The sequence below is a fragment of the Dendrobates tinctorius genome, unplaced genomic scaffold (assembly GCF_039654945.1).
Source record: "Dendrobates tinctorius isolate UK_male_01 unplaced genomic scaffold, ASM3965494v1 ptg000062l, whole genome shotgun sequence".
NCBI classification, from domain to species: Eukaryota; Metazoa; Chordata; class Amphibia; order Anura; family Dendrobatidae; genus Dendrobates; species Dendrobates tinctorius.
Window position 1 is genome coordinate 25,813,802 of NW_027361730.1, and position 27,033 is coordinate 25,840,834.

The window sequence follows — 27,033 nt, forward strand, 5'->3', positions numbered from 1 at the left end:
ACTAGGTGTTTATTCAGTGTTTTTTTCTGCAGTAAAACATAAACTCTTGGCAGGAAAGAAGCTGCAGAAAAAAGCATGTATTCCTTGATTTTTTTTTTTTTTTTTTGCGTTTTTTGTGCTTTTTGTTGCTGGGGTTTTGGCATGCTAGATTTGTCTCTTGTGCATGCTGATAAAGTTTAGTGTTGAAAAGAAAAATCCAATCTGGTTTTGGCACAAAAAACGCAGTAAAATCTGATACCTGTGTTTTTCGTGCTTTTTTTCAGTTTTTTCTCACCACCCATTCATTTCAAATGGTGAAAAAATCTGAAAGAAATGACATGCTCCATTGTGCAAAGAAAACATGCAAAACAAAGTCCTGTTGACAAAAAAAATAAGCTGTGTGCATGAGATTTCTGAAATCTGATACAGTTTTCTAGTACTGTAAAATGCTGCTGAAAATTTTCATAAAAACTCTGCAAAAATGCCTAGTGTGAACTTAGCCTAACAGTGTAGTTAGCGAATGGTTAGGGAATTTTTAAAGCAAGTACAGTGGAGAAAATAAGCATTTGATACTCTGCCAATTTTGCAAGTTTTACCACCTACTACCTAATGGAGAGGTCTGTAATTTTTATCTTGGGTACACTTCAACTTTGAGAGACAGAATCTAGAAAAAAACCCAGAAAATTGTATGATTTTTACATAATTAATTTGAATTTTATTGCATGAAATAAGTATTTGATCTCCCATCAATAAGCAAGAATTCGGGCTCTCACAGACCTGTTAGTTTTTCTTTAAGAAGCCTTCCTACTCTGCACTCATCTGTGTTAATTATACCTGTTTGAATGCGTTACCTTTATATAAAAGACACCTGTCCACACAATCGATCACACTCCAACACCTCCACCATGGCCAAGACAAAAGAGCTGTCAAATTACACCAGGGACAAAATTGTAGACATGCACAAGGCTGGGATGGGCTACAGGACAATAGGCAAGCAGTTTGGTGAGAAGGCAACAACTGTTAGCACAATTATTAGAAAATGGAAGAAACACAAGATAATCTTCCTCCGTGTGCGGCTCCATGCAAGCTCTCGTGAGGTAAGGATGATTCTGTGAAAGGTCAGTAATCAGCCCAGAACTGGTCATGGTCAATGAGCTGAAGAGAGCTTGGACCACAATCTCAAATATTACCGTTAATAACACACTATGCCGTCTTTGATTAAAATCCTGCAGGGCACGCAAGGTTCCCCTGCACAAGCCAGCACATGTCCAGGCCCGTTTGAAGATTCCCTTTGACCATCTGGATAATCCAGAGGAGGCATGGGAGAAGGTCATGTGGTCAGATGAGACCAAAATAGAACTTTTTGGTATCCACTCCACTCACCATGTTTAGAGGAAGAAGTACAACCCCAAGAACTCCGTCCCAACCATGAAGCATGGTGGGGGAAAGTAGCATCATACTTTTGGGGTGCTTTTCTGAAAAGGGGACAGGATGACTGCACCGTATTAAAGGGATGATGGTTGGGGTCATGTATCGTGAGGTTTTTGGAAAAATCTTCTTCCCTTAGTAAGAGCATTGAAGATGGGTTGTGGCTGGATCTTCCAGCATGTCAATGACCCGAAACACACAGCCAGGGCAACTATGGAGTGGCTCCGTAAATGCATTTCAATGTGGCCTAGCCAGTCTCCAGACCTGAACCCAAGGGCGCAGAAACTCAATGTTGCCCAGTGACAGCCCTGAAACCTTAAAGAGCTGGAGAAGATCTGTATAGAGGAGTGTGCCAAAATCCCTGCTGCAGTGTGTGCAAGCTTGGGCAAGAACTACTGAAAACGTCTTACCTCTATAATTGCAAACAAAGGTTTCTGTACCAAATATTAAGTTCTGTTTTTCTATTGTATCATATATTTATTTCAGGAAGTAAAATGCAATTTAATTATGTGAAAATAATTCTTTGTAGGTGGGAAAACATTCGATATCGCCTGTGTATCAAATACTTATTTTCCCCACTGTATATTAGAAAATAGCTTAGATTAAGGCATCAAATAGGTTTATTTTACAAGCGATCAAAGGACTACAAAAAAAGAAAAATGTTTCTAAAAATATAAAAGAAATATGTAAAAACTGGGATCACTCCACTTTTCTCCCATTAAAAAAAATTATAATTATTGCCTCAACTGTAAAAGTTTGATCTATCAAGATGTAAAATTTAATTAACCTGTACTGTAACAACTGCAAAAATCAAATCACCAGAACTGTTTTTTTTTTTTTTAGTCACGACAACTACGCCAAAACATGCATACATCATATCTAGCCCATAATGGTATCAATAAATGTTAGCTTGCCACACTGACCGATCTCTAAAAATTGCGACACTAACCACATTTTTTATTTACCGTATATACTCGTGTATAAGCCGACTCCCTTAATTTTGTCACAAAAAACTGGGAAAACTTATTGACTCGCGTATAAGCCTAGGGTGCACAGTGAGTGGCCCCAGATAATGCTGCACAGTGAGTGGCCCCAGATAATGCTGCACAGTTTGTGGCCCCAGATAATGCTGCACAGTGTGTGGCACAAGATAATGCTGCACAGTGATTGGCCCCAAATAATGCTGCAAAGTGAGTGGCCCCAGATAATGCAGCACAGTGTGTGGCCCCAGATAATGCTGCACAGTGTGTGGCCCCAGATAATGCTGCACAGTGTGTGGCCCCAGATAATGCTGCACAGTGTGTGGCCCCAGATAATGCTGCATAGTGTGTGGCCAAAGATAATACTACACAGTGTGTGGCCCCAGATAATGCTGCACAGTGTGTGGCCAAAGATAATACTACACAGTGAGTGGCCCCAAATAATGCTGCACAGTGAGTGGCCCCAGATAATGCTGCCCAGTGTGTGGCCCCAGATAATGCTGCACAGTGTGTGGCACAAGATAATGCTGCACAGTGATTGGCCCCAAATAATGCTGCAAAGTGAGTGGCCCCAAATAATGCTGCAAAGTGAGTGGCCCCAGATAATGCTGCACAGTGTGTGGCCCCAGATAATGCTGCACAGTGTGTGGCCCCAGATAATGCTGCACAGTGAGTGGCCCCAGATAATGCTGCACAGTGTGTGGCCCCAGATAATGCTGCATAGTGTGTGGCCAAAGATAATACTACACAGTGTGTGGCCCCAAATAATGCTGCACAGTGTGTGTCCCCAGATAATGCTGCACAGTGTGTGGCCAAAGATAATACTACACAGTGAGTGGCCCCAAATAATGCTGCACAGTGAGTGGCCCCAGATAATGCTGCCCAGTGTGTGGCCCCAGTTTTGCTGCCCAGTGTGTGGCCCCAGATAATGAGGACGGTGAGAGGCCCCATCATGTTGCTGCTGCTGCCGCTGCCTCCGTTACAAAAAAAAGCCTGCATACTCACCTCCTGCCTGCTGCTCATCAGCGTTGCCGACTCTGGAACGGGGACAGGTGAATATGCCCCCCCGTTCATACTCACCCCGTCCTGGTGCTTGTCTCTGCAGCCCCCCTGCTTGTTCCATGTTCTTCTCGGCGCTGCTGGGCTCTTCCTGCTTCAGCGGTCACGTGGTACTGCTCATTAAACTCATGAATATGCGCATATTCATGAGTTTAATGAGCGGTACCACGTGACCGCTGAAGCAGGAAGCGCACAGCAGCGCCGAGAACATGGAGCAAGCAGGGGGGCTGCAGAGGGTGAATATGATCTCTGATCCCCCTCCCCCGCCAACCCCCCCCTCGGTATATGACTCGTGTATAAGCCGAGAGGAGGGACTTTCAGCTGAAAATCTCGGCTGATACACGAGTATATACGGTACTTTATTTTCTGACCAGTACACAAGTTTAGCATTGCCATAACTGTACTGTCCTATGAAATCATATTACCTGGTAATTTTTTCTATACAATTAGTGGCGTAAAAACAACCCGAAAAATATTTCCAAAAGTGCAAAAAAATGGAAAATCGCCAGTCTGGGAAGAGGTGAATAAGATAATAGCAGAAGTATGACGTGGAAATCTTTCTACCCAGTAGCACCTTATCTACCTTTGTAATTTCCAAGTTCTCCTCTCCCTCTGCCACTTTACATACATAAAAGTAATGTACACATTTAAACAGTTGTTTTGTATGAAACATATAAGCTTGACTCGGCTGTGATTTTATTTATACAGAAGACTTATTTGAACAAAGCCAGCCATTACTTGGCCTTCTTGTCTTGATCATTACAGTCTAGCTTTCTCTTTGCAGATCAAGAACCATTTCTCGGTTCCATTTATTGTCTATAAATTTGTGGCGAATGCCAAGTTGCTAGAGTCTATTGGAGTTTGTAAACCAGATGAAGAGTTCCATGTTCCTCTTCATTCGTACAGGTATAGTATAGATTAAGTATATTTCCTAAAAGTAGCAATGGAGTGGGCACCACCTGTATATTGATGGATTGCTAACCAAAGCACATGTAGGGCTAATGCAAGACTATATTATCTTCAGATTTGTAAAACTAAACTTGGCATGCACCAGTTTTATGGAATAGTATATGTTCTAAAACATATACATTAAAGCAGCTGTTCACTATTGGACAACCCATTAATAGCCCCACTGTGCTGCCTAAAATAAAACTATGGCTATGTTCACGTTTTTCCAGTGTTTTTTTCTACAGCAAAACCTGCTCTCTTGGCTGTAAAAGAAGCTGCTTACAAAAAGCACGTTTTGCTGTGCGTTTGCTGCAATTTTTTTGTCTCTTGTGCATGCTGATAAAGTTTATTGCCCTAAAAAAAAACAAAAAACATGATGCAACTTCCTTAGGTTTTTGCACCAAAAACTCAGCAAAACCTGATGTATACATTTCTTTTTTTTAAACTCTTTTTATTGAAAGATACCACAAAATAACATATTAAACATGTGACATTGCAGTATAAGGCCTCTTTCACACATCCGTCTGTCACCATAAGTCAAAATCCGCCGTTTTGCAAAAAAATCGGATCCGCCAGTTTTCTTGGCGGATCCTTTTTTTTTCCCATTGACTTACATTATTGGCGGATCTTGACGGATGGTCATCCGTTGAATCCGTTTTTTACGGATCCGCCAAAATTTTGGCGTCATCAGACATGACAGGATGGACACTGAAACGTTTTTTTTGCTGGCCGGATCCGCATTTGTACTCTCTTTCTCTTTTTCTCTTTCTCTCTCCCTCTCTCTCTCTCTCTCTCCCCTTCTCTCTCTGTCTCTCTCCCCCCTCTCTCCCCCCACATGTTCCTTTAAATTTCTGCCTTCCCCGCATCTGTCAAAGCAACGGTCCGGTAGCACACATTGCTTTCCAAGACCGTTGTGGATCCGTGTCCCGCCATTTTCGCGGATTGCAACTAATGAAAAAAAGTATGTGTGAAACAGGCCTAAGGCCTCTTTCACACTTCACTTTTTTACAATCAGTCACAATCCCGCCAGGTTTTGAAAAAAACGGATCCGCAATTTTCTTTTGAGGATCCGTTTTTTTCCCCATTGACTTCCATTATTGGCAGATTGTGACGGATTGCCGTCCGTTGCATCCGTTTTTTTTGAGGATCCGCCAAAAGTTGCTGTCCGTCACCATCCTCAAAGATTTCAAAACGGAGCTTGTAACGTTTTTTCCTCTGGCGGATCCTCCAGACACTGATTTAACCCGAAATTCTTTCTGGGTGCCGGACACAAAAAAAAAAATTCTCTCTCTCTCTTCTATTTTGACTGATGCAAAAAGCTGAAGTGTGAAAGAGGCCTAAGGAAAACAGAGTAATCCATCTAGTCGTCATCCACAACCTCAGTTATAAAAGCGTACTTTCAATAATAAAGTAGACAAACAGCACAAATAAAATAGAACATTAAACATAGTGTATTCTGTTCTCAACATCATTAAAGAATTCTTAATCAGGATTCGAAGTTTACAACAAGTCGGGTTATAGTAAGCAAATATTCCTAAGTCCACGTAAAGCATCACATTTTGCACTGAAAAATAAACACTTCCAGGGTTATATCTCACATTTGAGTTATTTATGGCATCAGGAGCTAGTTGTGTCAGGGGCGAGTCACACCACTTTTCCCAAATTTTACGAAATTTCTGGGGACATCCTCTATTTCTGTATAGTATGTTCTCATAAGGAATTATATTGTTCACTAATTTTTTCCACTGATTAACCGAAGGGGACCTCCCCCCCCCCCCCCATCCACCTCAATGCAATCGCTTTCCTGGCAAAAAACAAAACCTCTCTGAGAAATATTCTGTCATAATGTGTCCACATTTCTTTGTCCACAACACCCAACACACACATCTCTGGAGCGCATTCAATTGGTATCTCAATTATCCTTTCTAGAGCAAAAATTACGTCTTTCCAGTACCTTCTTACAATTCTACAATCCCAAATGAGATGCCAAAAATCTGCTCCCACCTCCCCACATCTATGACATTCATCATTTACTCTTCTGCCGAATTTTTGTAGTTTACTCGGGGTTAGATAGGATTGGTGTAGCATATATAACTGAATCAATTTGTTATTTGCCGCTGGAGACACCGTCGTATGCGCCTCCAGTGCGTCACTCCACTGGTCATCGGTGATAGAAGGGATTAAGTGCCTCCATTTATCTTCCACTGCCAATTGGGTGGAAACAATCTTGGAATTTTAACAGAAAGGTGTACAGAGAGGAAATCACACCCTTAGGTCCTTGAGTGGACAATATTCCTATTAGTGGATATTTAGATATTTGCATCCTGGGAAGCGGGAATTGAGATGCTATGGCATGCCTCAGCTGCAGATATCTATAAAACTCTCTTTGAGGTATTCCAAATTTTATATGAAATTGTTCAAATGATAATAAAATTTGATTTTCAAAAATATGCTTGAGTGTTGTTATACCATTTTGCTTCCAGAAACCTATATCCTGCAACTTCTGGAGATGGGAAAATTCAGGATTATCCCATATCTGAATCTCCCCAATCTGATCAGAAAACTTTAAAGTATGTTTACTTTCCCGCCAAACCTGTATTGCCAAACTATGTGCAAACAGCAGACCCCGAGGTGGTCTATATGAACCTTCTAATACCGCCCATTAAGCCTGTCAGGGAGCAACCAATATTTTAAATATCACAACTGGCCAGCCAGATAGTACAAAAAAAGATCAGGTACCGCATAACCACCCTGCCTCTTGGGCCTTTGCAGGGTACCAATACCCACTTTAGGCCTTGATGAGCCCCATATAAACACTGCCATCAAGCTATGCATTTTCTTAAAGTAACCCTTGGGGACTTTAATTGGCGTGTATTCCAACATTTATAGACCCTTTGGAAGGATTATCACTTTAATTAATCCAATTCTGCCTGCTACAGACAGTGGGAGTCGGGACAATATTTCAAACTTTTTTCTCATCATATCCTCAAGGGGGTATATATTGTCTTCAAGGTCTTTAATCAGATTCCGGTTAATCACTATGCCCAAATACTTAAATCTTGGTACCTCCTGCAAACCAAACAACACAGGTACTGCTATATTCTCCAATATCTGCATGACCATCGACTTACTCCAATTAATTTTAAGACCCGAAAACTTCCCAAAGCCATCAATAAGGTCAATTGCCCTAGGAAGGGACTGTTCAATATCATCCTGGAAGAGCACTAGGTCATCCGCATACAATCCTACCTTATCTACTCAAGAATTAATATTGATTCACTTCACCAAATGGTCCTGTCTAATCTGAAGTGCAATTGGTTCAATCGCAAACGCAAAGAGCATCGGAGACAGCGGTCAGCCCTGTCTGGTCCCCCTACTCAAGTTGAAATATTCCGACAGCACGCCATTCACCAGTATATCAGCTCTCGGCAAACGATAAAGCAATTCGATCCATCTACAAAATTTAACTGAGAAGCCGAACCTCAGAAGCACCCGCTGTAAGAACTTCCACTCCAAGGAATCGAAGGCCTTTGCAGTATCCAAAGAGGCTATTGCCCAAGGTCTTTTATATTTATGGCCTATCTGCATCAGAACCTGCACTCTTCTAATATTCGAGGAAGTGGATCTTCCTGGCATAAAGCCAGCTTGATCATCATGTACAATGCCCAATATTACAGCTTTTAATCTATTAGCAATGAGTTTTGTAAGAATTTTATAATCGGTATTGAGCAAGGATGTGGGACGATAGGATCCACATTCCTCAGCAGGCTTATCAGGCTTTGGAATCACCACAATAGTGGCATCATAAAAGGATTGGGGGAGTGAATGTCCTGCAAGTGCCTCAGACAGGGTCTGCAACAGGACCGGTCCCAACTGATCTAAGTATCTTTTATATAGCTCTGCTGGCATACCGTCAGGGCCGGGAGTTCTCCCATTCGACAGGGACATAGTGGTCTCCCGAATTTCCTCCAAAGTGATGTCCCTGTCAAAAAACGCTCGGTCCTCACAAGAAAGCTTGGGAAATTCAATCTGGTCCAGATACACATCAATTTCTTCCACAGTATGATTCGATTGAGAACTATACAATTCTTTAAAGTGGTCCTCAAATCTGTTTGCTATTTGGTCAGACTTGAGTAATGGGGTTCCCTCTTTTGTATTAATGGACAGAATGGATGGGGACATTTGATTTTGCTGTACTATATATGCCAAAAATTTACTTGATTGGTTACCAAGTTCAAAATAGGTTTGTTTAGTGAAGAAAAGTTTTCTCTGGGCTTTTTCTTGTAAGCATAACATATATTCCCTCCCTTTCCCAAGCCATTTATGCAGAGAGTTTTCAGAGGGGCTATTAACGTAATCGGCTTCCAACAATTTACATTCCTCTGCAAGCCTCTGTTCCCCAGTATATGACTCCCTTTTAATGTATGAAATTGTAGATTTAACACACCCCCTCAAATATGCTTAGGTTAGTGATGTGGGACACACTCAATCAGGGAAATCATCATGTTCTGTTATAAAGACATCGAGCTGGTCTATTATTCTATCTTGCTCCCCAATAAGGGATAGCCAAAATGGATGTATACGGAATCTCTTTTGTCTACCAGGGCCATCCAGATGAAGGGACACCACCAGTGGAGACTGATCTGATACTGCCCCAGGAAGGTACTCTATGTCACGCAGATCCGACAATACAGCACTATTTCCAAATGCATGATTCATTCTGGATAAACAGCGAGCAGCTGGCGTGTAGCAGGAGAATTCTTTCTTAAAGGGATGCTGCTGTCTCCATAGATCAATCCAGCCCATCTCCTCTATAAAAGCACTCAGCACAGTAGTGCCCTGGCTGCCAGGTCTGAGGTTTGCGGCACTCATTTTATCCAGATAAGGATTGAAAATCATATTAAAATCTCCGAGGCACAATATCTTAGTATCTGGATGCTGTGATACAAAGATCGCAGCTTGATGGAGTACGTCCATCCTAGCCAGAGGGGGGGGCTATAAATATTAAGGAGTACATAAGGGACCATATCTATAAATGCATATGGAAAGATATATCTGCCCTCTGAGTCCCTCCTAGCCGCCTGTCCCGATCATCTCAAAGACCTGTGCACCATAACAACCACCCCCCTGGAATAGTACGTATGTGTAGCATGTTTCTGCTATTGTATCCAAGGCTTATTCGTCCTGGATATAGTTTCTGGTGTCAAATGAGTTTCTTGAAGGCATATTATCTGCGCTTGCATTCTACGTATCTGAGAGAATACCATATTTCGTTTCCTAGCACTCCCCCCAACCCTCTAATGTCCCACGATAGGACTTGTAAGTGATGCCATATAAATTGCATAGAAAATCTTTACTCAGGTTAGTATTCACTTTTGGTTCATTCAGCTCCATCAAGTTCAAATCACTCATGCGCACTAAATTATAGATGCAATGCTGCGTCTTATCTGGAATTCCATTTAAACTAATAACTATTGACCAACAGTGGTCACAAAAACAAGACAAGAGAGATGCCCATAAGCTTCTCCGAACCGAAGTATAGGCATAAATATAGTCGGTCTCCATTTACCCGAACCACCATTAATAGATTTTAACAGATTTAGTGCATATTCCGAAAGTAGCTTCCACCATCATCCGACCATTGCGGAGACCTGTTTCAGGGTGGGTTCCGAATCCATGTCTTCTGGCTCCTGTAACAGCGATGTTTCCTCTTGATTTGATATATTTAAGGATTTTTTGGTTGTTGTTGTTGTTGTTGAGCTGGCCCCTCTAGCATAGGTGTTCAACTTGTCAACTGCAGATTGTGATTTAGGAGGTCCCATAATGCGCTTCCAAGATATGTATGTGGTCCAGGATCAACTTATTAGTAATAATGTGGCATGCCTTCGCAGAATATTTTGGTGGTTCGGAAATTAATTTCAAACGGGCTACAGAGTCATAATTCCGTTTTTCAGTGGTGTATATTTATGTGCCACCAACCCAGTACATAAGAAGAACACAGGGTGGCAGCAGAGAGCTGTGATCTGCAAAACAACAAGTTCCTCACACAATGGCCAGGATCCTCAACCTGCCTTCAGTGACCAACAGCAGGGGTATGGGGGAAGGATGTTTTCCCGCAACCACAAATTCAAAAATCTCCACTCCAGACAGGCACATCAGCCGCTGCAAAGTCCCAGATCCACACTTCCACCGCACTCCACCAGCTTCATCACCTCACCCACGAGTTGAGGGGGGCTCCCCAAGATGGCCGCTGTCCCTCAGCTCCGTTCCCGCCACTGGTGCTCCACAACTTCAGGGGGGTCCGGTACCAGCTCTCAGCCTCCCGACACTCTCTGCAGCCCCTCCGCTCTCCTCAACTCACCGGGAAGCCAGCCAGCATTTGAGTCATCAGACACGCAGAGCTGAGGTCTGCCTGCTTCAGCACATCCAGCGCGCCTCTGCCACAGCTCTGTCTGCGCTCTGTATCACGAGCCAGATGGAGTCACAACTTCTCCCGGTGGTCCTCCGATATGCACCTTCACCACTGCCTGCCTTTAGCACTCCGGTTAGCGGTCAGGAGAGCTATTTTGTGCCGTTACCGGCAGGAGCGCAGTAGCATCATGTATACATTTTTTGCTTCGTTTTTTCACGTATGGGTGAAAAATTGCTGCAAAAACACTGAAAGAAGTGACTTGCTGCAGTTTTTCAATTCAGTCTGGGGGGGAAAAAGCAATGTGTGTGCAGCTTAAAATTTGCATATAAAAAAAAGTAGCAAAAACGCATCATGTGAACATAGCCTAAGACTGTACTTGCCTTTAGGACCACCCCAATCCTTCGGTGTCCAGATGTTAAAAAAATAAATAAAAACACTGTACTGCTATCAATGGTAAGGTGTTCAAACATTTTGTACAATGAGGAGAACTTGACACTCTATATCACATTTTGTGAAAGCTAATCAACCTGTTTATTGGTAAGCAGTGATGATGATAGAACGTGCTCGGATAAGGTGTTATAGGGTAAGGCGTTATCTGAGCGTGCTTGTGTCCTAATCAAGTGTCTTCAGTGTGCTCCGAAAAAGAGCTTGAGTCCCTGTGCCTGCATGTATCACAGCTGTTCGACAACCGCAACGCATGCAGGGATTACCTGTTTGTTAGGCAATCCCTGCATATGTTGCTGCTGTCAAACAGCTGTCAGCGACTCATGCATTTTTTTTAAGCACTCTGAAAATACTTGATTAGGACACAAATGTGCAAGGATAGCACCTTATCCAAACACGCTCGCTCATCACTAGTAAGCAGTCCTAAGAAAACTTAACAGTTCTGTCAATTTATATAACCTTCTTCACACATTAAATTGCAGAGAGTATTGGGTGTGCTTGAGAGACGGGCAAAGCACGGCAGTGTGTCAGCTTTGGTGAAATGTGCCTTTCTCCGAATGTTATGCTGTATTTTTTGCTTCTTTAGTCCACTGAGTACTCTATGCAAATATGTCACTCTGCTTATATGGAGCTATTAATGATGGATTGGGCAGCAGTGCGAAAAGTGTGTTCACTGTGTTCGGATATAAGTTTTTCAGTCCTCCAACCATAGGTACAAGATCCCGCTGGTGATTATCAGCGATAATGTAAGAAAACAAGGGTGTACGTCGTGTCCTCTACTTAAAATATCCAAGACTTTATTTAGAAACTATAAAAAAAATAAATTAATCCCACATGATTAGACAAACTGACATGTTTCTAGCCTATTACACTCCCTTAGGTATGGTTTCACATCCTTGGAGATTTTAACCATTTGACCTGCTGAACACCCTTAACAGTTGTAAGTTGCACGTTCTTCACAAAAAAAAAATGTAATCTAGACATCAACTTTAGAGTTGATGACTCAGCCTTCGCCTTTTATTTGTAATTTATTTACCAGAGGAATTTAGCGGGGTTGTTTCATCTAGAAAACCCCTGTCCAAACACCCTATTAAAGCTTATGGTCACTATAGAGGTGCGTTTGAGGACTTTCCTTACTTAGATGTCCTGGTGAACTTGAACTTGTATCACATGCCTCAGTGGGTGCTGTACTGTATGTTAAATATGGCCGCTCCATGTTGTAACACGGCTCCAGTCACTAAAACTTCTGAGCCAAAAAGGAGTCATAGACCACATTGGTATCTTGACCATGTCTGACTGGTGACAGGTCTAGTGGTAAGGACATACTGTCACATGTTAGTGTTTACTATGTGGTTTGGCCACTGCAGTGTTTAAAACCACAAGATCAGAGCAAGTTTTTTTAGGGAACAATTTTCCATAAATGAGCGAACCACAGGTCAAAGAAATTACTCGCTGATCTAAACATATGTAATTGACTCTTGCTCAAGTCTGTCATGCTTTCATTATTAAAATTTTCATTTTGTTTTTTTGGGGTTTTAATTACATTCCAAGGTGCCAACTGTTCTTGAAGCCAGCGGGTGTGCTTGCTGGGCAGTTTAGCGAGTCTACAACCTACATTATGTGGAAGGAAATGCTGCACAGGAGCAGTGAGGTTCAGTGCACCCTTCAGTGTCCATCCACGGAGACCAACTTTTTGCCTCTAATAGTGAATTGCACAGCCGTACCTGATGAAATCAACTTTATCACCAGCCATGGAGAAAAGGACTGGGATCCAGCTTACATTATTCATCTTTACCCTTCATTGACCATTAGGAACCTTCTACCCTATGCACTTCGATACCTGCTTGAGGTAACATTCTCAAAATTACTAAATGCTGTGGGGTAACAGCTAGTAGAGAGGTATGTCGTCCCACAATACCAAGTCAGTTTTTGCTAAAGACCTACTGTATCACTTCTGTTTTTAAATAGCCACAAAATATATTGGTACCCAATTATTTATCACATATGCTGTAAAATATATTGAATGTAGTCAATTACTTGGACCTGATTGGCATTGGATTATTAAGTGGGTATAGAAGATATAAACAACCTTCTTTGGGATAGGGAATCTTAAAGAAAGAGTCCAAAAAAGCAGACAAAAATAACATTGAAAAACTAATAAAACAGTACTTTTCACTATTTCTATGCAATAATGAACCAATGGGTAATAGTTCTACATAGTGACAGTTCATTCTATCTCTTCTGTAATTGATTGTAGATTGTTTCACTCTGTCCTGGTCTTAAAATATTTTAAATCTTATTTCACCCATTTTTACATATTTCAGGGGACAGCAGAAACCCGCATGTTGCCAGAAGGAAGCTCTTGTGATGTTCTGAATTCTCGCATCAGTGGTGAAATCATGGAGCTTACCCTAGTGAAATATCAGGGCAGAAACTGGAGCGGCCACTACAGGGTCCATGATGGTCTTCCTGAATTTTTCCCTATATGTTTCACAGCTGACACTTCTGAAGTTATGTCGGTAGATCTATATGTGCACGTAAAACGCATTGGAAACCGCATGGTGCTCTCTGTTTTTAGCCCATATTGGATTATTAACAAGACATCGCGCATCTTGCAGTACCGTGCAGAAGAAATTCATGTCAAACACCCATCAGACTACAGGGATGTGATACTTTTCTCTTTCAAGAAGAAGAACATCTTCAGCAAAAATAAGGTACTATAATTTACGTATTTTGAGTTTATTTAGTGGTGTTCACTTTAAAATAAAAATTACCTTTTAGATGTGTTCTTATTGTGATTTACAGTCGATGCAAAGTCTACACACTCGTGCTAAATTGCCAGGTTTTTGTTATGTAAAAAAAACATAAGTAGAATCATTTCAGAACTTTTTCCACCCATCATCAGTCGCTGTATCCGTTTTTTCTAAAAACGGCGGATTGCGACTGATGGCAAAAAACTGATGTGTGAAAGAGGCCGCAACGCAACGGCACCTCATTGTTAAAAGTTATCAGTCTGGAGAAAAGTGCAAAACAACTCCTAGGCCTTAGGGTGTGTGCACACGCTGCGGATTCTACTGCGGATCCGCAGCAGTTTCTGCTGCAGTGTACAGTACCATAATATCCTATGGGAAATGGAAACCGCAGTGCAGATGGTGCGCATTTTTCCGCGCGTATTTGCTGCAGTTTCTAATCCACAGAAAGAATTGACATGTCAATTCTTTCTGCGGATTCCGCGCGGTTTAACATCTCCTGCATTGTAGAGGTGATAAACAGCAGGGCAAAACCGCAGGCTAATCCGCAGATAAACTGCAGGTCTTTTGACCTGCAGATTTTGCAAAATCCACGTGGATCAATCCGGAGCAGAATCCGGAGCGTGTGCCCAAACCCTTACTGTAGTTATCAGGAAGTGCCTTAAAACTGGCACAACAGGGACATTACCTACAACTGGATGTCAGTGGCCACTGAGCTTAGTGTCACAGTGTCATCAGTAGTTTGCACGACTGAAAGAGTCACAGATAGGCATAGAAGTGGACGTCCTTTGGCCACATCGTTCACGGATGACCTGCTTCATTTTGAACAGTGCCATTAGGAACAGGAGGATGAATGCTACACAACTGAAGGAATATTTAAGGGAGGTGAGAAGCACCCATGCGTCTTGTCCGACCATTCGAAACAGTTTACATCAGCATGGTCTGCATGCCAGATGACCTTTAAGGGTACCTGACTACACCACCAGGCACAAGCATTATCGTCTTGCTTGGGCCAGGGAGCATCTACGTTAGATGAGGTACCAATGGGCTTCAGTGCTGTTCGCTGATGAGTCACTTCACGCGGAGCAGAGCTGATGGCTGCTAACAATGTTGGAGATGTCAAGGAGAGCGCTGTGTATCAGCCACTTTTGTCACCAGATGAGTCTTTTGTGGTGGTAGTGTGGGCAGGTGTGTCTAGTCAATACAGAACTGCCCTACACTTGTACAGTAACAAACCCCTATTACTTGAATAACATATTTAATCCAGTCATTGTGCCTCTGCATGAACATCTGAGGCCTAATTTCATCATCTTGGATGACAATGCTCCAGTTCTTCGAGGTCACATCATTTTGAACAGCAGCAGGAGACTGGAGTACCTCAAATGGAGTGGCCTGCACTTCCTCCAAACCGGAATCCAATAGCCAATCAATGGGATCAACTGAGTCACCTTGTAGATGCTCATAACTCTGTACCTCAGAAGCTCAATGACCTGAGGGCCACTCTTCAACAATAGTGGGATGCCATGCCTCAGCAAACAATAATTGGACTTGTGAACAGCATGAGATGTCATTGTCAAGCTGTAATTTATGCTCAAGGCCACATTAGTAATTGAGACATTGACTTGACATTTTTTGTTGGGGTATACCCACCACAGTTAGCTTTTGTTTCAATAAATTGTTTGATACGGAAATGACCATTGCATGCTTCTACTTAAATGCTCTACTTTCATTATAAAATATCACTGTAGCATGAACTTTTTATATTTTACATGAATTTCACCTAATAGTCAAATATCCCAAACATTTTGTGAGTAGTGTATATCCTTAGAGGGGGAAGGCTTTTAGTTGACAACATTAGCTAGTCAGCCAGTCTTTCACTTTCTGTACTAATGAAAACCTGATACCATTAGCTATACACCATATTGAACACTTGTTTAGTGATTATTTCCACACTTTTTTTTAGTAATTGTTTCCTTACACTTAGAGAACTTTTCACCAATTTGAGCATGTTAAACTGGTCAAATCAAGGAATAGTTACTGTAGAGCTGAGTAAAATGTAGCTTTTATATTTTAATTTCTCATCTCCGTTGCAGAGATATTGGCTTGTAAAGTTTTGGTTATAATTTATTTTATGTTAAACTGGGCGTTACCAGAGATTTGTCTCTGGGGGCATGTACCTCTTCACCTGCATGAAGTTGACTAAAGGTACTGTCACACTTAGCGATGCACCAGCGATCCCGACCAGCGATATGACGCGGTCAGGATCGCTGGTGCATCGCTAAGTGGTCGCTAGTGAGCTGCCACACAGGCAGATCTCACCAGCGACATAGCAGCAGTCGGGGGTCGTTACTTACCTGTCAGACGAGGCGATCCTGACATCCTCACGCGTCACTTGTCGGCGCCACAGGAAGCTGACGACGAGAAACAGTCCAGGATGTTCTCGCGCGATCAGCGATAACCAGCGGGGGAGCGGTCGGAGGTAATTATCAGACATAGCGATATCGCAGGCAATATCGCTATAACGTCACAAAAACCAGTGACGTTATAGCGATATTGCTAGCGATATCGCTTAGTGTGACAGACCCTTAATCATAAGGCAGCGTCATGCAGAGTAAAAAAGGACACACCTATCTCTCCTCTGTTCGCTGCAGCTACTGTGTAGAAGTACAACTGAGCAGTGTTATGTATCATTACAAACCCTTCTAGATCTCATCTCACAGTGCTGTCAGCTCTTGCCCTCCTCCTACACTGACTGCTGTGAAATAAGCTCTGAAAGTGTTTGTGTGGTTGTAATATACATATCTCAGCTCTGCATCTCTACACAGTAGCTGCATACATCATTGACTAGAGGAGGGTGTGTTCTTTACTCTGAAGTATGACACTGCCATCTTATGATTGGTCAACCTTTTGCAGGGGAAGAAGTACACACCCTCAGAGACAAATCTCTGGTAATGCTCAGTTGAACTATAATGTTAATTAGAATCTAAATTTTACATGCTAATATCTCTGCCACAGTGAGGAGAAATTAAAAAATAAAAGCTACATTTCACTGATCTCTGCAGCTACTATTCCATGATGTGGCCAGTTTAACATGCTAAGGCTACTTTCACTTTAGCGTTTTTAGCGCTGCACTTCGTGCGCAATACTAAGGCATGCAAAAAACGTATCATGCATTTTGCATGCGTTTGCTTTTTTTAAGTGCATGCGTTTTAACCAGTTTATAGCCATGTTAACTCTTAAAACGCATGTGATTTTAAACGCAGGCTGTGCACGCCTGCGTTCACGTAGACTGTAATGTGTTATTTTGTCGCATTCCGTCCGCAAGGGTGCACATGTGTTTTTTTGACACAGGTTGGACGAACAAAAAATGCAACAAGTTGTGTCCAGCGCGCCTAGGCACATACTACAAAAAAAGCATACGCACGAAAACGCATACGAACGCGTGCAAACGCTAGACCATGTGCCCGCCATGTTAAACATAGGGGCGCATGCGCATGGACGCGCACGATGCGCTGCGCTAAAGAAACGCTAATGTGAAATTAGCCTAAAACTGGTGAATGGTCCTCTGTAAAGATAGATAATCTTTTTTTTTTTTTTTTTTTTTTTTTTTATTTAGTGGACATGTTTGCAAAGTGACTTTAACACTAGTGTGTTTTAGCAATGGCAAAGTGACAATATTACCATCATTCATCAGTTTTGAAATCTTGAAAAATTGAATGTACTGGTCATTTTCTCCCATGTTGTAGATCCAGCTTTGTATTTCCACAAGCTCATGGTCATCTGGATTTTCCCTGGATACCGTTGGAAGCTACGGTTGTGTGAAGTGTCCTGCCGGTAAAATGGAATATTTGGTAAGTTTGCATAGGAGTAGAAGAAAGTGTTTGCTTGTCTTAAAATTTCTATCAAGTTTAATTTAGCAAAAGTTGATATCAAGACCTTGTTATTGATAATTTGATCTGATTTTTTTCCTTTGGTGCGTACTCGCCTTAAAAAGAAAGTAATGATCATTATACATTTGTATTGTCACATTTCGTTTTCTTTTGTTTCCTATTGTTAAGGTTGGAGCAAACATTAAAATGAGCAGTTTTAATCTTACAAGGATTGTTACATTGACCCCATTCTATACCCTTGTCAACAAGTGTGGACTGGAGCTTGAGGTGGGAGAAATTGAAGCAGACGGGTCTTTGCCTGATATGAAGTGGCATTACGTTGCATCATCTGAGGTATCATGGTTATTTCACAAATCTACCATTTTTGAGCCCATCTATAAAATGTGTTTTCTTATTAGCATGTAGTTGTCTAGTCTGCTCAGAAACCATTTTTCACCACTGAGCACAAGAATTATTTTAACTTCGTTCTACATAATTGTCATCAAGTGCCTTCAGTGTACATGTTTGGCAGTTCTCCTTTATGATGCCATGTGCTTGATTTCCTATTGTTTTACTATGAGAAGATGTGGCTAAAAGATGAAAAAGAAACTATATGTAGCTGAATACTTCTGTATGATTTATTATTCTGATATGCTATGTTTAATTAGTAAAAAAAACAATGGCAGACCGGAGGATATGATGTGATGATATTAAGTGACTAATAATTACATTGGATAGTGATTTTGTTTTATGCTTGTTTCATTTTTACTGCAGTGTGCTCCATTCTGGCCAGAAAATGTTTCTGGGAAGCTATGTGTCCGCGTAATTGGCTGTGCAGGAACATCCAAATCCTTTTTCTTTAATAAACAGGATAATGGCACTTTATTGGTTATTGACAGCATGGTAAGTTGAGTATGGAGTACCACATATACATGTTTAAAGGGATCCTGTCAGCAGGATTGTGCACAGTAACCTACAGACAGTGTCAGGTGGACAACGTTATACTGATTAAAATGATACCTTGATTGATTAAATCAGTCTTGTGATTGTTCTTTAATCTTTATTTTCAGTTTTGTGTTAATGATAGGCTCGCGCCCTAGGGCGGGGTTGGTGTATGTGGTGCTCTGATAAGATATTCATAATGCAGACTGCTGACAGGTCACTGATCCCTCACTGACCTGCCCCCTAGTTTGCATAATGAATATTTGTATATACTTAAAAAAAAAAAAAAATACTTCTGCAAAGCAGGTGCCGGCCATGTGAAATTCAAAATACAAGTATATTCTTCAGCAAAACCTGTTTCCATCAGTCTGATTTGAGACTGAGATGAAGGTTCACCTTCCAATAAGGCTATAACCTAAAGCAACACTCGAGTGGTTTAAGGGAAAACGTGTAAATGTTTTGAAGTGACCTAGTCAAAGCCCATACTTGATGATTTCGGACTGGAAGATTTCTGTTCACCAGAGGAAACCATCTATGTTGAAGGAGCTGTAGCAATTTTGCCTTGAGTTATGGGCAAAAATCCCAGTGGCAGCAAGTGGAAAGCTCATAGAGACTTGGCCAAAGTGACTTGTAGATGGAATTGCTGCAAAAGGAGGCTCTACAAACGCACTAACTTAATGAGTATGATGAAGATTACGGTAAAGGTATTGATCCAGGCTGCTTTAAATCTAGACAGAAGCCTGGAATCTGATTTCCCTCCGCTACAACAGTTTTTCTATGTCCTGGAGCATTGCCTGAAACATGGGCTAAAAGTTAAAAAGAGCTTTATGGGTCAAAATAAATGTTTCTTTGGCCCTTTGGAACTGGTAGAAAAACTTTGCCCTGAATCTGCTGACATATTTACAAACATAAGGAATCTTCCTGAAATTAAGACTTCCCTCGGTAGAGGCAGAGCTTGGTTGCACCTTTCATTGATGCAAAATAAAATGGCTGATTACTTGCAATTTCTTATTGATCACAAAAATCTACTAAGTGACTTTTATGGGCAATGAAGCTTTAATGATGGAGGAAGAAGGAGCTGTTATTGTTGGTCTTCTCATGGGACTTAACATAATTGATGCAAATTTATGCCTCAAAGGAGAAGATTTAGATTCTCAGGTGGGCATCATTGACTTTTCTTTCTGTCTCAAGGATGTGCAGCTAAATGATAGTGAACAAAAAGATGAAATTACTACTGTTCTGGACCAAAAGCACTATGTTGAGGAGCTAAACTGGCATCTGAGTTGCACTGTTGGAGATCTTCAGTCAAAAATTGAGCTTTTGGAGAAGACAAATTCAAAGTTAAATGACGAGCTTATTGCTGCAAAGGATCATATTTATCACTGCAGGATGAACATATCAGTTACTACAAGAGAGTGCACGCATTCAAAAGTAAAGTGAAAGGCATTTAGAGGTTAATATTCAGGATACAAAAGTTGAGTTGGAAACTTAGGGTACCGTTACACCGAGCGATGCACCAGCGATCCCGACTAGCGATATGACGCGGTCAGGATCGCTGGTGCATCGCTAGGTGGTCGCTAGTGAGCTGCCACACAGGCAGATCTCACCAGCGACATCACTGGGGACGGGGGTCGTTACTTACCTGTCAGACGCGGCGATCCTGCGTCCTCCCGCCCGGCTCCACGTGTCGCTCATCGTCACAGCAGGAAGCGCCGCAGAGGAATGGTCCAGGAGCTTCTCGCGCGACCAGCGATAACCAGCGGGGGCCGGTCGGAGCTAAGTATCAGACACCGCGATATCGCTAGCAATATCGCTGCAACGTCACAAAATCGGTGACTTTACAGCGATATTGCTAGCGATATTGCAGTGTGCAACGGGGGCTTTACAAGCAATCTCGTCAAGGACTGGATGAAATGTATAGTGAAGTCTGGAAGCAATTGAATGTAGAAAAGCAAGTTTGATTGGATTTCGAAAAGGAGCTGGATTTACAACTTGGAATGAAGACTGAAATGGAGATGGCTATGAAACTTCTTGAAAAGGATATCCATGAAAACAGGACGCACTTGTAGTCTTATGGAAGCAATTGGATGATATAAAATCCATTAATCTTCAAATGTGCCAAAAAGAGGATCTACAAAGGACTGACTTTAGGGTGGTGAATAGTTATGCAAACCGAAGTTGTCAGTAATATTTTTCTATTTTGTGGTTTGCTTCACAATAAAAAGAAAACCAAATGTTCACAGTTAGGCTAAGTTCCATTCCGCGGGAAAATCACATTTTAAATTCCCGCGATTTTCCCGCGGAAAAACTAGCATTTTGCAAGCGTAATTAGCTTGCAAAATGCTAGCGTTTTCCAAGCGATCTGTAGCATCGCTTGGAGAACTGATTGACAGGTTGGTCACACTCGTCAAACATAGTGTTTGACGAGTGTGACCAACTTTTTACTACTGAGGCCGCCTATGCAGCATCAGTAGTAAAAGATAGAATGTAAAAAAAAAAATAAAAAATAGTGTTATTCTCACCTTCCGACGTCCCGCGCATCCGTTCCCAGTAATACTTTGCGAAAATGCCCGCGATGACGTCCGTTCTCGCAGGATTGCGATGACCGCGAGACTTCGCGATCCCGCAAGAACGGACGTCATCGCGGGCATTTTCACAAAGGCTTACTGGGACCGGGAGCGTGGAGAGAGGCGGGAATGCTGCGCGGGACGCCGGAAGGTGAGAATAACAATATTTTTTATTTTAAATTCTATTTTTTACAGGGATATGGTACCCAAAGCTCGGAGGACAGTCTCCTCTCCTCCGGACCGTGGGTACCATCCGCAATTGTTCTGCTTACTTTCCGCATGGTGTGCACAGCCACATGCGGGAAGTAAGCGGAACAATGCATTCCTATGGGTGCGGGATCGCCGCGATTCCACAAATTAATGAGCATGCTGCGTTTTTTACCGCGAAGCGATTCCGCCGCGGTAAAAACCACAGCATTGCGAAATCCCATAGGAATGCATGGGATGCTTATTTTTCGGGGCAAAATCGCGCGGTTAAAACCGCCGCGGAAACGCGAAAAAAACGCCACGTGTGAACTCAGCCTAATAGGCATGTTCTTTACATGAATGATGCAAACCCTAAAAAACTCTGAAATTTCAGGTTGTAAGATAGCAAAAAAAAATAATTTCAAGGATGCCAATACTTTTCGGCCATGACTGTGTGTGTGTATATGTATATATACACTGCTCAAAAATAAATGGGACACTAAAATACCACATCCTAGATATCACTGAATGAAATATTCCAGTTACAAATCTTTATTCATTACATAGTGGAATGCGTTGAGAACAATAAAACTTAAAAATAATCAATATAAGTCAAAATTAATATCCCATGAAGGTTTGCATTTGGAATGCTACTCAAACTCAAAGTGGAAAATCAAATTACAGGCTGATCCAATTTCAGTGAAAATGCCTCAAGACAAGGAAAGACTATTGTGCGTGGCTTCCACATGTTTGTAAGCCCTCCACACAACACCTGTACAGTTAGGTCCATATATATATTTGGACAGAGACAACATTTTTCTAATTTTGGTTCTAGACATTACCACAATGAATTTTAAACAAAACAATTCAGATGCAGTTGAAGTTCAGACTTTCAGCTTTCATTTGAGGCTATCCACATTAAAATTGGATGAAGGGTTTAGGAGTTTCAACTCCTTAACATGTGCCGCCCTGTTTTTAAAGGGACCAAAAGTAATTGGACAATTGACTCAAAGGCTATTTCATGGACAGGTGTGGGCAATCCCTTCATTATGCCATTCTCAATTAAGCAGATAAAAGGCCTGGAGTTGATTTGAGGTATGGTGCTTGCATTTGAAAGGTTTTGCTGTGAAGGAAACCAGCGGTCAAAGGAACTCTCCATGCAGGTGAAACAAGCCATCCTTAAGCTGCAAAAACAAAAAAAAACCTCCGAGAAATTGCTACAACATTAGGAGTGGCAAAATCTACAGTTTGGTACATCCTGAGAAAGAAAGCACTGGTGAACTCATCAATGCAAAAAGACCTGCGCGCCCACGGAAGACAACAGTGGTGGATGATCGCAGAATAATCTCCATGGTGAAGAGAAACCCCTTCACAACAGCCAACCAAGTGAACAACACTCTCCAGGAGGTTGGCGTATCAATATCCAAATCTACCATAAAGAGAAGACTGCATGAAAGTAAATACAGAGGGTTCACTGCATGGTGCAAGCCACTCATAAGCATCAAGAATCAAAAGGCTAGACTGGACTTTGCTAAAAAACATCTAAAAAAGCCAGCACAGTTCTGGAAAAACATTCTTTGGACAGCTGAAACCAAGATCAACCTCTACCAGAATGGAAAGAGAAAAGTATGGCGAAGGCGTGGTACAGCTCATGATCCAAAGCATACCACATCATCTGTAAAACACGGCGGAGGCAGTGTGATGGCTTGGGCATGCATGGCTGCCAGTGGCACTGGGTCACTAGTGTTTATTGATGATGTGACACAGTACAGAAGCAGCCAAATTAATTCTGAGGTATTCAGAGCCATACTGTGTGCTCAGATCCAGCCAACTGCAGCCAAACTGCAGATGGACAATGACCCAAAATATAAAGCCAAAGCAACCCAGGAGTTTATTAAAGCAAAGAAGTGGAATATTCTTGAATGGCCAAGTCAGTCACCTGATCTCAACCCAATTGAGCATGCATTTCACTTGTTAAAGACTATACTTCAGACAGAAAGGCCCACAAACAAGCAGCAACTGAAAACCACCGCAGTGAATGCCTGGCAGAGCATCAAGAAGGAGGAAACACGTCGTCTGGTGATGTCCATGAGTTCAAGACTTCAGGCAGTCATTGCCAAGAAAGGGTTTTCAACCAAATACTAGAAATGAACATTTTATTTACAATTATTTAATCTGTCCAATTACTTTTGGTCCCTTTAAAAACAGGGTGGCACATGTTAAGGAGATGAAACTCCTAAACCCTTCATCCAATTTTTTTCACGATCCAGGTTGGATCTGACAGAGTAAATGCACAAAGTAACCTTTTTTTTTTTCCTTTGGCTATGTGCCAAAGGTGGTTTTGCCCCCGGTGGCCTTTAGGGTCATTGCACTGTGGTAATTTCAGTTGTAGTTTTCCCCCCGGTGGCCATAAGGGTCATTGCACTTTGGTTACCTTAGTTTGTGCACGTAATTATGTAACAGGTGTGACAGCTTTAGAAGAGAGTATCAGGTGTGTTAATCACTGTTGGTGATAAGTTCCTCATTTGCAAGCAAGCCTGGGTAAAGAATGGAGCTGAAGGAGAGTCACTGGCAGCCCAGTCAGAGTGCTGGAGTAGCAGCTATGGTGTCTGCAAGGAGGGCTGGCAAGGATTGGTGGAGTGGCAGCTTATGGTGTAGAGCTGCACTCAGGATGCTAGACTCGGTTGCTGAAAGCTGGACTCAAAATGTTGGACTCTTTGGCAGAAAAGCTGGACTCATTTGCTGGACTCTGTTTCGGGACAGCTGCACGCAGGTGTGGACTCTTTGCTCCAAGGCTGCACTATGGTGCTGAGAAGATCCGTTTCTGGACAGTGCACCCAGATGTTGGACTCGGTGGAGGAAAAGATGCACGCAGGTGGTGGGCTCTGTTGCTGGGAGCGTTAGCGACAGAGCAAAGCTAAGTGGTGTTCCCCTGCTTTGTGTACCTAAGTGCATCAGCGCGCTGGTAACTAAAGTACACAGCGATGCCGCGCGCTCGGCGTCGCTGGTGCTGATCGCTGGTGAAGCTGTCTGACAGCTCACCAGCGATCATGTAGTGACTCACCAGCGATCCTGACAAGTTGATATCGTTGTTGGGATCACTGGTGAGTAGCTCTATATGTGACGGGGCCCTAAGGGTAAAGTTGTCTTAGGAAATTAGAAAGAAAATTAAACAAATATGTTAAACATAAAGGCTATAAGATCATCTCCAAACAGCTTGATGTTCCTGTTACCACAGTTGCACATACTATTTAGAAGTGTAAGGTCTGTAGAACTGTAGTCATCCTTCCTGGATGTGGCTGCAAGAGGAAAATTGATGCCACATTGAAACAGTCTAGAACAACTTCCAGAGATGAACTCCAAGATCAAGATGCACCAGTGTCAGATCGCACCATGTGTCGCTGTCTTGGCCAAAGTAGGCTTCATGAGAGTAAATCATAAAAAAATGAGACTGGAATTTACAAGCCAAAAAGATTCTGAGAGATTGTCCTTTGGACAGAGACAAAACTGTAGCTTTGTGACAAGTCACATCAGCTCTATGTTCACAGACTCAAAACTGAAGCATACAAAGAAAAGAACATTTGTTCCTACTGTGAAATATGAATTTGGCTTGGTTATGCTTTTGGGTTGCTTTGCTTCATCTGGCACAGGGTCTTAAATCTGTGCAGGGTACAATTAAATCTCAAGACTAATGAAGCATTCTGGATCAAAATTTTCTTCAGAATATCAAAAAGGTTGATCTGAGTTGCAGGTCATGGGTCCAACAGGATAATGACCCAAAACACCAAGCTAAAAACATCCAAGCATGGCTAAGAACAAAGCATTGGACTATTCTGAAGTGGCCTTCTATGCCCTAATCTAAAGCCTATTGAATATATGTGGAAGGAGCTGAAACTTGCAGTCTGGAGAAGGCACCCTTCAAACCTGAGACAGCTGGAGCAGTTTGCATACAAGGTTTGGGATAAAATATCCGTGGACAGGTGCAGAAGTATCATTGAGAGTTACAGAAAATCATTTGTTTGCAGTTATTGTTTTAACAGATTGTGCAACAAAATATTAAGTTAAAGGCTCCATCATTTTTATCCAGGCAGTTTCATTGCATTTTTTTTTCTTTTGAACCTCAATTCTAAAGCAATGTCTGATTTTCATTAATTGATTTTCAATAAATTTAAATTGAAGATTAGTTTTGTCAGTTTCAAATTATTCCAGTGACCATTGTGGCTTTTTTTAAAATTATTTAAAATTATTTTATGCAAAAAGGTATGAGTTGAACTGAAAATCTACAATTCAAGTCAATAATTTCTTCTTGTGCTAAAATGTGACTAAAATGCTCTTACTTAAAGGGGTTGTCTGAAACTATCAGTGAATTTTATACTATGTTTCTAACTATTTAATTTTATAACCTAACCACTTCTCCAATGTACTTCAATTTAAAAATCGCTACCCTTCCCTCTCTAGTCTAACTCATTTGTGTTTTGTTTTTTTTCTTCTGATGATGATTTTTTGGAGTCTCCCAGCATGCATTGGGAATTCTCAAATAAATATTCGTCAAGGGGCTGGGGCTACTGTCCCTCCCACTGCTTTCTTTGCAGTCCTGAAACAAAAGGTCATCAGGGGACGGCGCTGCTGTCACTTATCATAGCTTCTTTGTGGTGATGGTTTTATTACACTACCACACTTCTGTCTCAGCTGTCTCACATCCTCAGTCTCCACTGCCACACTGCTTCTGTTCCCGCAGCCTTGTTCACTGAAACGAGATGTCATCATTGAGCTGTGATAGAAGCAGGGTACTATCCAGCGTCGGACTGGCCCACCGGGGAGCCGGAGGATTCTCTGGTGGGCCCTGGCCCCTGGCACCTGCTGGCATACAGGGCCAGCAGTTGCCTTGGGCCCCCACTGCTCCAGGGGCTCCCAGCCAGTGCCACACAGCTGCTATGGGGGCCCCTGCCAGCGGAGCAGCAGCGGGTGTCAGGAGGCAGGAGCCCCTGTCCCCGCTACTAAAGAGAAATGAATATTCACTGCGAAGCAGTGAATATCATTTCACTCTCGGTCTCCACTCCCCGGGGCCCCGCCCCCCAGCCTAGGCAGCCGGCGCTGCCCTCAATTGCAGTGGAAGAGAGAGCGTCTCTCTCCCATCAGTCCCCTCTGCTCCTGACTCACAGCCGGTGCGCGATGACGTCACCATCGTGCACCCGCTGTGTGTCTAGCAGATGGGACAGCTCCTGAGTCTGAAGCCGGCATAAGCATGGGAGTTAGGAGGAGAGGTGAGTATTGTGATTTTTTTTTTATCTATCTATATATCTCTATATCCATCTATCTCTATATCCATCTATCTCTATATTCATCTATCTCTATATTCATCTATCTATCTATCTATCGTATCCATCTATCTATCTCTATATCCATCGATCTATCTATCTCTATATCTGTCTATCTCTATATGTCTATCTATCTCTATAGCTATCTATC

At 42.1% G+C, this 27,033-nt stretch overlaps 1 protein-coding gene and 1 pseudogene across 2 annotated transcripts in view; both read left to right on the forward strand.

Moving 5' to 3' along the window:
• The window catches only part of VPS13C (vacuolar protein sorting 13 homolog C), a 518,321-nt gene that overhangs the window by 391,973 nt on the left and 99,315 nt on the right, over positions 1 to 27,033 (forward strand). For both annotated transcript variants that reach the window (XM_073579421.1, XM_073579422.1), the window contains 6 exons: positions 4,231 to 4,352; positions 12,802 to 13,099; positions 13,575 to 13,964; positions 17,747 to 17,851; positions 18,059 to 18,223; positions 18,644 to 18,772. In XM_073579421.1, the coding sequence (XP_073435522.1) occupies positions 4,231 to 4,352; positions 12,802 to 13,099; positions 13,575 to 13,964; positions 17,747 to 17,851; positions 18,059 to 18,223; positions 18,644 to 18,772 (1,209 nt within the window). The remainder of the gene's footprint in view (positions 1 to 4,230; positions 4,353 to 12,801; positions 13,100 to 13,574; positions 13,965 to 17,746; positions 17,852 to 18,058; positions 18,224 to 18,643; positions 18,773 to 27,033) is intronic.
• LOC141093013 (RUN and FYVE domain-containing protein 1 pseudogene) lies at positions 18,781 to 20,419 on the forward strand (annotated as a pseudogene).